Genomic DNA, 12,755 nt, shown 5'->3' on the forward strand with positions numbered 1-12,755 from the left:
ATCTCTCCTCCCCTTGGCAATAGTGGTGGAAATGAAAAGGGTTTTCTTTGTAGTCAAGACTTCAAGGCATCTTGAGCTTGTTTTGCGCACAGGCCTTATTTAAGCCATTCAACCAAAAACTAATGAAAAAAAAAACCCTGATGACTTCGGGACTGTGGAACTGGAAATGCTAAAATGCTAACTCTTTTCCAGGTTTTGGACTACAAAAATGCATCATCCCTGCAGCAAAGGCTCCTTCAAATGGGTCCTTCGTTTCCTGTGCAAAGGAGGATACAACAGTGTGATCCTTTGCGGCCTTGCCTACCCCAGAATTCATTGCTCGCCAGTGACGACAGGATTTTTTTTTAAAGAAATTGCCGAATTACACTTTTAAACCTAAGTATTGGGTTTCAACTCACTCAAAAATCTAATGATACAAATGTAAAAATAAAAAATAAACTTTAAAGCAGTTCAAACGTTGACATATCTTACTAAGCGATTATAGTTTATACTCTTAATTATATACAGAAATGGACCATGGTGAACATATTTAGACAGTTTGTGAACACTGTTTTGTTTTCAGACAGTTTAATATAACTTTCAAAAAACGTTACAGTCACTCAAAGGCAGCTGTCACAATTGCTAGGCGACATGAACAATCCTCCGTAGGCTAGACCGTCCCATTTAACAATGCTCATTCAGACCTTCGTGGCCTACGTAGAATTGAAGTCTGGACCCTTTTGAAGGATGCAGCCTCTTGTTCCCAAATCATATCAAAGGTTTGTTTAAACTGAACAAATCAGACATGATCGACCCAGTACTAATAGCAAGGTCAGTAGTAGCAACTTTTAAATAGTTACTAACAACAATTAAAATATTTTGGTAAAATAAAATATTAGTTATATACATTGATTAAAATGAGAACACGTTTTCTAGACCTGTTTAAGTGTACACAATAATACACATGTAAAAATGATAATAATATAACGTAAATACATGAATCAAAAATAACCTTTTTTTCTTATTGGAATGGAAGGTTTCTAATAAAGAAACCCTTATTGATGTTAATGAAATTCAGAATTGTCGCATCACTATTTCATTTTACAGTATGTTGAATATATAGGCTATGAGGTTATAGATATACAATAGATCTGCTTCTGCAAATGGACCCCAAAAGTGTGAGTATGTAAATATATATTATTTTTTAACAAAAGTTTAGTGAAAAAACCTTAATTACATTTCTTTTACGCATGCTCTGTCATCAATAATGTTAATACGTTGATCATGCAAACGTTGCTTTATAAAATAGTAGTGTCTTTGAATTCAGATTGATTGTCATTGAGATCAAGACTAAGTGAGTGCAACTGAAGGTGCGTTCTGGGCTAATAATAGCACTTTATATAGGCTATTGTTAAACTCACTCAAACACTTCATCAGGACAATGTCTTTCACATTGTCGTATAGTATACGGCCGTCAATGTAATCCGTAGCACAGATGAAATGAGAGTAAATGCGTTTGGAGTTCTCATTGCTAACTGCTTTCTGTTTATATAACTTTCTGATGAACTTCTTGACATCGTAAATGTCCCAGCGGTTGCCTGAAGGTGGCGCCGACCCACAAAGGAAGGTACAGGAAGAGTGAATCAGGTACAACAAAGAAAATCACACAGATAATGCAGCCTTTCCTTTCATTTAATGTGCACCAAAATACCTTCAAATAAAGGAAAGTATGTTCTCAAATCCGAGAACTGAATCTTCTCGGCCAAGATGTCCATTTTGTTCAGGAACAGGATGACAGAGGAATGAGCAAACCATGTTGAGTGGATGGTGGTGTACAGTGACAAGCTCTCTTCCATACGGCTCTCAAGACGGTCGTCAAGGAGGAGTTGGACATGAAAACCAGGGAAAACGCTCAGAAGTGCAGTGCAACAACATACAAAACTTCGCAGTGAGTGAATGAGTGAACATGGTATAAATAGGCTGAGACTAACAGGGTGATGAGACACAGGTGAATGCAATCAGTGATGATGAGTCCGGGCAGTGAGTTCTGGGAAATGTAGTTGTGAGTGAAACATGATAGTCTGGTGTGGAGTGCCCTCTGGTGGTTCTCAAGGGCACTTCAGCTGGTGACCGTTACAAATATACACACACACATATATATATAAGCATTTAAAGTCCTCATGAATTTTTTTTTTCGAAAAAAAATAGTTTGTCATTGTAATCTTTAATCAAAATCTGAAAAGTTATTCCTTTTCCTTTTTCGTCAGTGTGACGGCTTAACCACTTCCCTCCAACCGTAAGTCTACTATTCAAAATCAATTTCATTTCCTCAAGTTTTTATTTCTGTAACCTGACCGTTACACTCCTATAGTATGCCAGTATGTTATTCAGAATTCAGAGTGTGACTATTTTTGGAATGGAATACTAGTGTACTGATTGCTGAATACTTTTTTAAAAATAAATAGTGAATTATGGGCTTAATTTTTGGTTAGCACACAGTTTATTTTTAAGTTTACTCCAATGCCCAGCTATATTTGCCAAATTGTGAAGTGTACACAATGCAACACACTCAACTTGAAATTTGACTAATAAAATTATCTTTATTTGATCAGAATTTCGGAATGTCACTGTCAATGGGAGAAAGATCAACTGCCGTTAGAAGCTCCAGTGGCCATAGAAATAACCAGTGTCCTGAGACGCACACTTAGGACTGCACATGCGCATTGGCTGGACCAACTTTAAATATACGCTGGCTGTTTCTCAGTGCATATCTCGGCTGCCGCGTCGTCAAGCTCCGTCAAAGGATGTCTCAATTTAAAGGATCCTTTGAAGGCAGCCCTAGTTTGGCCTATTTTGAAGGATGCATCAAGTGTATCCATCACATCCTCCAAACACCCACAATCCTTTGCACACATTCCAATTCACAAAAAAGAATTAGCAGCGAATGAATGGACACTGTCCAATTTCACAACATAATGCAAGACCAAAAAAAATATTTTGGAGATGAAGCCATTGTTTTGTTTTGTTGTAAATTAATCACATAATGCTAAATTGTGCATAATGTAAACCGCTGGGAGACCACAGAAGCACCTGCTATTTGACCATAAGAAACAACATTTTTGGGACAGTTCACGTTAAATTTTGTTGCTGATTTGAAATGTTATTTAAATGTGAGTGTGGCTGAAATAGATTCCCGGAAGCTTTGGAAATATATGGCTGCTGTAAACTGACTTTCCTTGTGGAAGGAGAGAGACAAAAACATACAGTCTCGTTATCCTCCTCCAGAAATTGGTCGTACTCGCAGAGGGAGGCTAGAAATATGAGTGACGTCACATTCTCAAAGCAATGGATCCACTTCCTTCTCTCTCCCCTCTGACCGACTTCTACAATCCTGAAAAGACAGACAGACCAGAAATCAAGTTTAGACATCTCATCATCCGCTTTATTATTTGATCAGCTGTGGTTCATTCATACCAGACCTGAATTTGTCCCTATAAGTCGTTCCTTTCTTTCTGTCATGTTTCATAACGTCTTCCAGTAGCGGCTCCTGACCGTAAATTTATGTAGGGTCAGATTCTGGGTCTTAGTCCTAGTTTATGAGGGCGGCACTCTAATGTTGATTGATAGGCATGCATGGAATGCTATCTTGCCTTAAAGGACAAGTTCGGTATTTTACACTTAAAGCCCTGTTTACAGATCGTTTATGATGAAATAGAACGGTTAAGATTAAATTTTGGACAAATGCTGCTGTCCCGAGAATTTTAGGTTTCTTTCGCTTTCCCCCCCACCAGTAGACTGGGTGTATAGGTGCACTCGAACACTTCTTCCTAAAACACATTAAACTTTCGTTTACAACGATGTGAAACTCACCGAGTGGTCAGGGGTGTCCACTGATATGCTCACACAAAAATCGCTGCAAAAGATGCTTTCCAACAGGTGTTTTACCATTCGTTGTAAAACTGTGGAGCTATTTTTCCAAACACCTCACACCCGAACTTCTTCCGTTGAGAGCTTGAATAATAGACACTCCAGCCCAGTTGGTGGCGATAATGCACCTTTGCAAGCAAACCACTGGCATTTCATTGTTTGCGATCCGCCGTAAAAAAAAAAAAAAAAAAACACGAAGAAGAAGAAGAAAACAACCCCTGAACCCCATTTCAGTTTCCGGCGCGGAGTAATACCGTACCTCACAGCACATCCAATGCAAGTCAATGGAGGAGACAAAAACTACGATAAAACCTGTTGGAAAGCATCTTTTGCAGCGATTTTTGTGTGAGCATATCAGTGGACACCCCTGACCACTCAGTGAGTTTCACGTCTTTGTAAACGAAAGTTTAATGTGTTTTAGGAAGGAGTGTTCGAGTGCACCTATACACCCAGTCTACTGGTGGGGGTGGGGGGGTGGGGGGGGGGGGGGGGGGGGGGGGGGGGGGGGAAGCGAAAGAAATCTAAAATTCTCGGGACAGCAGCATTTGTCCAAAATTTTATCTTAACCGTTCTATTTCATCAGAAACGATCTGTAAACAGGGCTTTAAGTGTAAAATACCGAACTTGTCCTTTAATGTAGTATTTATTGTCTCCGAATACTGTTTTAGAATGTTACAAGTTGTGGAGGAATTTCGGTGAGGAAAAGAAAGTCATTTCTATTCTCAGAACAAACATAAAACAAACACAACAGAAATATATATAATATAGTATATAATCAGGGGTGCACAGATGCGCATGCATGGTAAAAATAAACGATGAGCAGCAGAAAACGTGGAAGGAAGTGCATTTGAGTACCAACATTTTTGGGGACAGGCACACGTTTACTTACTGGAGTAGGATTTTTCTGGTAAGATAGCAATCATGATGATAAGTGTGTTCATTAATTATTAGGGGTGCAGTAAATGGCAGTTGATCAGTGATTCGTTCGGACCAGGCCCAACCGTTCGGTCACGCATGTCCGTAACCGTTACGTTTAACCATCATAGAGTGACAGTTTATCATTTGTATGTGTTTTGTCTTGCCAATTTACACATTCAAACAACTCGAAAGAAGAGGGGGAAATTGGGACTTGCGAGCGATCTGAGAGAGAGAGAGAGAGAGAGAGAGAGAGAGAGAGAGTGGCACATTTCAGACAGCGATTAAACACTGAATTGATTCGTCTTTCGCGTTTACTTGTGCTTGACCGGACACATACACACAAAATTATGTCAAAATACCCGTCTGGTTATGTCATAAGTGAACAGTTAAGAACGAAACCAGATGTGTGCCAGTATATTTGGTCCATGCATTCAGTCTTAAAGTGACAGCAGCATAATATTCCTGCTGATGTCTGTGCCATTAATGTTAATAAAATAAAAAATACAGCTTTAACAAAGATGAACCTGTATTTAATTTCTAAAGTAAACAGATAGTATTATAGTGAGGAGAGCAGTCAGGAGGAAAGTGATGACGACAGCTTGTAGGATAAGTGTGCCGCGTTAAAGTACCAAGCAGTATCTTCAGCTTCCTTGAGAACCAGGCCAAAAAAGTTGTGTGCACCACTGTATATAAAGGCTATTCACATTAGCAAATTTAAACTTAAGTATTTATACTTATTTATTACTTAATTTGATATGCTAGTCCACATAGGAAGAACAGACATGCCAACTATTTACTGACCGGATGCAGACTTAAATACACATAGCTGAAGCGGATTGATCATCTTGAGCGAGGTTTACATAAGGTGATGTGAAAATAAGCGAGAAATCTGCCCCAATGGCTCTCAATTAAAGTGCACTGCAGTTCCATTTTTCACCACAGATTTACATAGGAAAATTGTGGGGTGCTGTAGAGATGGGGAGGGCTCCGAGACCGACTGCCTCGCTTAGTGTCATGCCTGCCGAATCCATGTGCTAAATTTTAATATATCCAGCTCACTTTAAAACAGACAAGAATCTGAAACATATTTGTTTCAGAATGCTGAACACTTATATAATTTTTTTATTGATTCAGTTTATATTGAGGTTTTGGATGAGTATTTTGGTGCCCTGCACCTGTCGTCTTCTGAAACACATAGTGGCTCACTGGAATTCTTGTAACATTTGATTTTGAGTAAAAAAATAAATGACAGTATTTGGGTGCCAGCAGCTTGGTTGGTCATTGGCGTACCTCAGAATGACCGTCTCCAAATTAATATGCTCCTCTGTGATGCCGTTGGTGGGACATTGGACACGTAGAATGTCTTGATTTGTAGGGATAAAGTCTTCGGCTGTGATGCGGTCCAAGTGTTCAATAAAGCTTTAAAAACATATTCGTTATTATTATCAATAAAAGATGTGAAAATAATGCAGTAACAAATATCACTTTGACTGAAAACCATGTGTGGCGTAGAATTGCTTATGAAGGCATTATTTGCTTAACTAACTTGCATAACATTAATTTAGTAGCATCAGGAAAGGAGAAGACACATGCAGGAAGTCAGTTAAAGACAGGAATGGATAGGAATTGTCTTGAACACACTTACTACTTAGTGGAGTCTAGTAGCTGATACTCTCTGCGCCGTTCGTAGCAGATCATAAAGCCTCGGTCTACCCATAGGTGACAAATAGCCTCTACGTAACTTCTCTGCAGCTGCGTTATCTGATGTATGTCCTGATCCTGAAACCGCTGGGCATAAATCTACAGATATCACAGAACTCATGAGACTTTTAATACAACATTTAATATTTATTAAATTAGTGCCAGCATGCAGATTTTTTTTTTTTGTTAGTGTATATGTACAAATAATGTAATAATTATTTAATATTTCTTATAATAATTATAATTAGATTATTATTAGATTATTATTAATAATAAACATCAATATCACACACACACACACACACACATACACACACACACACATATATATATATATATATATATATATATATAATCTCACCAATCCCACCACCAATATGAGAGTTGATATAAAATGGCCCTCATAAATCTCTGGGCTCAACAGAAACACACTTAGTCTCTTGGTCACCTCGTTCTGTGGGTTGGAGTAGGGAATCTTTAGCGTGCTCATGGCTTTTGTCATTGCACTCATTGCTTGGAAGATATTCTGGAAAACCAGTTTAGAATAGCTACGCCTCTCGTCAGTTGAGAAGTCCTTACCAAACACAATCCTCATCTGCTTCGTAAACGTTGTCTTTCCACTTTCTCTCGTGCCTAAATTAAAGCAAAAAAATCATGTGCTTCAGCACTGAAAACCTGCTAACTGGACACCTGAAAATAAATGCGCTTTGTAGTGGATTACATAACTTTACACTGCTCTAAAAATAGTCATTTGCCATTATGCAGTCTGTCCTGTATAAGAATAATTGATGTCTTAATTGTGTATTAATTGAATTGTCTTTTCAGAAAGCTCTTCATTGAGCTGTATGAAACGTCTCGGTTACGTATGTAACCCTTGTTCCCTGAAGGAGGGAACGGAGACGTAGTCGACATGTCGATAGGTGGCTCCAGCCTATAACAGGGGGGAGACACATCCGGTCAGTGACGGTAAAGCAGGCTGTGCCAAGGGAAGACATGGAAGCGTGGAAAAATACACATATGGGATCGCCGTAGGGATCACAACATATGGACCCCACCTAACACAAGTTACACAAGCATACAAGTGATAGGTCTAGCATCAGATGCTCCGCCACGTCGAACACCAACGGGGGTGAGGAGGAACTCAACAGGGTTCGAAAAGGGAACTCAACTGGAACAAAAAGGCACACTTATCCAGTCCAAAGGAGTAGAATGGCGCATCAATCCGACAATACAAACCGCGCTAAAGTGAAGCTGGCTTTGTGTGAAGGGAGCCCATGGAAGCAACCAGCTCACATAGGCTAATTTCTTAGCGAATGTGCTGGTGTCTTCCACTCCACAGCTCTTAATCTGTCAGTGAGGCACTTGTGTTAACGCCCAGGAAGGAGCTACACTCTCTTTTTGGAGGAGCTCACTACCCAGGTGGGCACAGTGCACCTTGGGAATTTCACCAAGATGATGGCAAAACTAATCTTTTAGTGGGTCAACCTCTGCATGGAAACCGCCTTCCTTTCTGCTGGTTTCCGAAACAGACGAGAGCTGGAGAGGTCCTGTGACTTTGAATTCTGTCCTGAATAACCGCAAGGCGGGAGGAACAGAGAAAGTCAGGGCTGGGTCTGCCTCCTTTGGGGCAGCGCTTGCAGGCTCACCACCTGGTTCCGTTTTAAGGGAGAGGTAGGAACCTTGGGCACATATCAAGGCTGGGGTCTCACATTAGTGACAGTTAGCTGGCCCGAACCAAGGCACGATTTGTTGACCAAAAATGTGTGCAGGTCCCCTACCTTCTTGATAGAGCAAGCAAGCAGGAGAACTGTTTCTTTAAAAACAGGTGTTTAACTCAACTACCTGTAATGCTCAGGGGAGGTATCACCCCTAATTTCCACCAACTGCGAACGGCTGCAGATCCGCTCCGGAACGGCGGCAGAGTCAATAGGTTTCCATTAAAGTCAATGTGTGTATTCCGTTCCGACTCCGGCGATCCGCAGCCCTCTGGAGTAGATACGCAGAGCTTCTATTTTTGCCGGATGCCGGAGAGCTCCGCAGCAATTCAGCACTTATATCACATGATCATACGTGAATTCGCAAGATCTCGTGGGTCCTTGTGACTTCAGCTATCAGTCATGGCCGCAGCCGTTCCGCAACACATCCGGACCTGGTGGGTATTGAAGGACTACGTAGCATGGAGTCGACACGCAGCAGAGCCGATCCGCAGCCGTTCTGCAGTTGGTGGAAATCCGGGGTCAGAGTGCAGTAGCACTGGAGATAGTTCCCAAGAAGGTATAGAGGGGGCGCAAGGAACATTTCAACTCCTTGCACCGCTCAGGAACCTAACGATCAAGTCGTACTTCCTATATCTCAACCGCAACCTGATGTCCTTTAAGGGCAACATCATTATGAGGGTGGAGCGGAACTGCCACGCTCCGACCCATCTTCTGCAGGAAGGAAGCACAGAAGTGATCGAACACTCTCGGGGGTCCTCTCATGAGAAGAACACCAACAAAGAAACAGGTTCTTCCTCAGAACGTAAGCAAGCTTCATTCTTTAGAGGGAGCTCTCGCAGAAGTAATAGTATCTACATTCTTTCAGAGGTAGATAGCTGAACCACAGCAACGGAACCTGGATTTCTCCGGTTCGGTGCGGGTCCCAAGGGTGCCCCATCCCTGAGAAGTCTCAGAGGAATGAGTCAGGAAGGCTGTCTAGGGAACGAGGTCCTAGTTGGGCCATTATGGGGCAACTAAAACAACCTGCTCTTTCTTACCTGACTTAACACAGTGATGTGCAAGAGCGATCGCTGGGGAATTAATGCATTTTGCGTAGGCCCTAGTGTCAGCTGTAAGCCGGTTTCTCAGTGTTTAAGGGAGTAAGCAACTGGCAAGGGGACAAGATCAGAGCGGCAACAGATGTAACTGTGCGGCCCCGAAGATATCCCGGACAGCTGGAATGCCTGGGGATGGAGTCTCCGCTGTCTTTGGCAACAGGCTGTTGTGAGGCCACATGGGCTACACGATTGAGCACGATTGAGTGTTGTTAACACACGGAGCGGCCACCTAGGGACTTGGTCATGAAGTCAGTGCTGAAGAGGTCATCATATGGAGGAAACCATTTACATGCGGCTGCGTCTCACATATGCCCCAGGAGCCTCTGAAGTTTATTCAGTGGGACCCTTTCTCACCTCTAAGCACCGACTGGACACATTCCAGTTGAGAAACGTGTAAACCAAGTCCACCCCTGTACTGGAAAAAAGCTCCTCAGTCCGTAGACGAGCTACTCTTCTCCAGTTGACCTGAAGACCCAACTGGCTATGTAGCACTCGAAGGGAGGGACTTATACTGAGACTTCGACCCCTCACCGTAAGACACAGGATGGCCCGTGTTTATGGAGGAGTGGATATCTGAAGTACACGTCCTTCTGTTCCCACGCTGCTGACCATTCATAGGGATGAGCATTAGTAATGCATACTGTGTAGTTACTTGAACGGAGGCTTGAAAAAGGGCCCGAATCAAGCACACAGATCCCTGATGGTCTAACTCACTATAGTTTGAGTACAATGAAGAACAGGTCTCACTTAGAAGCCTATCCTCATTTCGGCTGGAGGAACGGCTTGATCGCAACCTTCGCCAGTAGGAAGTGACGACCGCACACACGGTAGCACAATTCGGAACAAAGATGTGTAACAAACAGCGCTGCACATGAGAGGGTGCCGGACGAACTGAATCGTCTTAGTCTGATGATACAAGAACCGGCTGAGTCGGTCGGGAGCACCGGTCCCTTCAAAAGATGATGTAACAAACATAAAATTGTATTTATCTGCATTGTGTCATAACATATAATGCCCTAAGTTTACCTTCAATTTTAGAGACCAAAAAAAGTAAATATTTCAAAATGTTTCACTTCTTGTCCCTATGGGAGGAATATATCTTGTTGTGAGAAAGCATCATCTCACCCAATAAAAGCAATTTGAGTTCTCTATGTTCACTTTTCCTCTGCTCCGCCAGGATGAGGTCGATTTCCTTATTTTTGGCAATGGCGTTCCTCTTTTTTTTAGACAAGCAACAGATGCAACATCCACAGTAGTAGTAATCCCCCATTTCTCCTTCAGAAATACAATAACTACAAAAAAACATCAATATTCAGCATTATTTTTAACACAGTGTAAGAGATTTGTATTGTATTACTGCTACACGTATAAAAGCCAAAAAGTAAGTCCTTCATTAAATGCAAATTCAGACAGTTGAGTTTCTCGCAATAATGTACAGGGAGCTGGAAAAGGAAAACCCGGAGTGGAGATTGATTACAGAATGCTTTGAGCGGGAGGGTTTTATGCTTATCCACACCAGTTTTAGCGTTGCCAGGTGACACGCAAAGCCTTGAATTCATCTGGAACTTTTTTGTTATTGAAGAAATAATATTTTCTGGCCAGTTTTTGTCTGGAAATGAATTGACTTGATATTAATTACTCGTTTAATTGATGTATGAAAACAATGTTACACTCAAAATCAACATTCAGATTGTTTCTAATAAAATATAGCTTACTGGAACGCAAATGTGAAAGTTCTTCTATAGACAACAAATAAAGCCAGGCATAGCAACAAAAAAAAAATCACATAATCTTCTCAAATGAATAACCTTTATGAATTTTGAAGCTGAAATATAATCGGCAGAAGTAAAAAGCTCAACAAACTACACTATGGTCACATGACTTCAATGCCACCATCACTAAGCTTCAGACAACTCTTTCAGTCTTTGTTTAAAAATATTTTCCTGAAAGTTCGAGTTATAGTAGTTAGCAAGAGCGTGATTATAAACACAATGAGGCTATGAAAGTGGACTAGTGAGTAGATGAGTTTAGTTTACCTGTTCGGCTGATAATGTCTCTGATGTATTTTTTTTTTTTTTTCACTTTTAAAGTAAACTGCCCCTGCAGTCAATCATTTTTTCCCTTAAACTCATGTTTGATAATCAAAACGACATATTAAACATTTCTTCCTGTGAAAATTTTTTCAATTTCTTGAAAATTTTTTCAATTCCTTGAAAGGAATTCTACACCCTTGCTTCATAGTAAACGGGGATCAATGAATATGCAAATAGTCCCCGCCTCTGCTCAACTGCACCAGCTCAGACCACCTGATCCACTCGGTCAACTGTAGTAAACGCCACAATTGGAATTGTAGTAAATGCTGGCAATTGTAAATATTGGTTAAATTCAGCCATATATGGGGTGGGCAATATGACAGAAATCTTATATCACAATATGAATAATTTTATTTCACGATTACAATATGTCATGATATAGTCATTTTTGCTTTAAATAAGGTTTTCATATTTACTGAAGACATGTAAACAGTCAGTGATAAAATAAGAACAAATAAACTAATTACAAGCAATAGGACAAAAACTACAACAATAGAACAAAGACAACTAAAATAGACCTGAAAAATAAGAATAAGAATAAGAAATGCTACCTAAATTGTATAAAGTAATCAAATGTATAACAAAAACTAAACCTCCACACAAAAACTAAAACTATTTATATATTTTTCTTTTATGTTTTTATATTTATGTACATTGTTGTTCTTTGTGTGTACGCATGTTGAAACTCGAGCAACAAAAATTTGCCCACAGAGATAATAAAATGTCAAGTCAAGTAAATATACATTTGTTCTAATTAAAGTTACAAAGTGAGTGATTTTCTCTATTTGTTGTTTGATTAAAGGGGTCATGAACTGAGGAATAAAATTTTCCTTGAGGTTTTTGGTCATCATATTATAATAATATCCTGAAAGTTTCAGAACTGAAAACATCCTTGTTAGTCCAAAATCAGCTTTTATTGTTACCAGGCCCAGCGAACGCCTCCTCCTGGAATGTGCCTCTTTATGACGTAATAAGATAGTGAAAGACCGCCTCTGCAAGAAAATCAACTTAGGCACCGCCCACTGGCGTTAGTGAGATGAGGAAGAGAGAAGAGCACAGGGTGTCTCAGTTGTCTCAGTTGAACATTGTTTATTCGTGTTCGGTACTTTTCACTGGATTCTTTGGTAAATCAGTCCGCAAACTCGGCGCAGGCTTTGCAGGCTTTTACGATATGGACTCGACAGTATTGCCACAACATGTTAGTAACCCTGTTCATTCTAATGCCTGATTTGTGACCAGTGATTTCTGATGTAATGATTCATGTAGCTACAGTCAGATGTTCTTTGTCCTGTCAGTAAATCAAACCAGTGACTAAACGGTCA

At 40.5% G+C, this 12,755-nt stretch overlaps 1 protein-coding gene across 1 annotated transcript; it reads right to left on the reverse strand.

Annotated features, from left to right (window-relative positions):
• Positions 1–1,106: 1,106 nt before the first annotated feature.
• LOC307169603 (guanine nucleotide-binding protein subunit alpha-15-like) lies at positions 1,107–10,610 on the reverse strand (the record flags this gene model as incomplete). Its single annotated transcript, XM_079890334.1, has 6 exons — positions 1,107–1,577; positions 1,691–1,841; positions 3,244–3,370; positions 3,459–3,532; positions 6,887–7,158; positions 10,466–10,610. 6 exons carry the CDS (start codon positions 10,608–10,610, stop codon positions 1,330–1,332), a joined length of 1,017 nt encoding a protein of 338 aa, XP_079746460.1. The 3' UTR covers positions 1,107–1,329.
• Between the last annotated feature and the right edge of the window lie 2,145 nt (positions 10,611–12,755).

This window comes from Squalius cephalus (genome assembly GCF_949319135.1).
Source record: "Squalius cephalus genome assembly, chromosome: 13".
NCBI classification, from domain to species: domain Eukaryota; kingdom Metazoa; phylum Chordata; class Actinopteri; order Cypriniformes; family Leuciscidae; genus Squalius; species Squalius cephalus.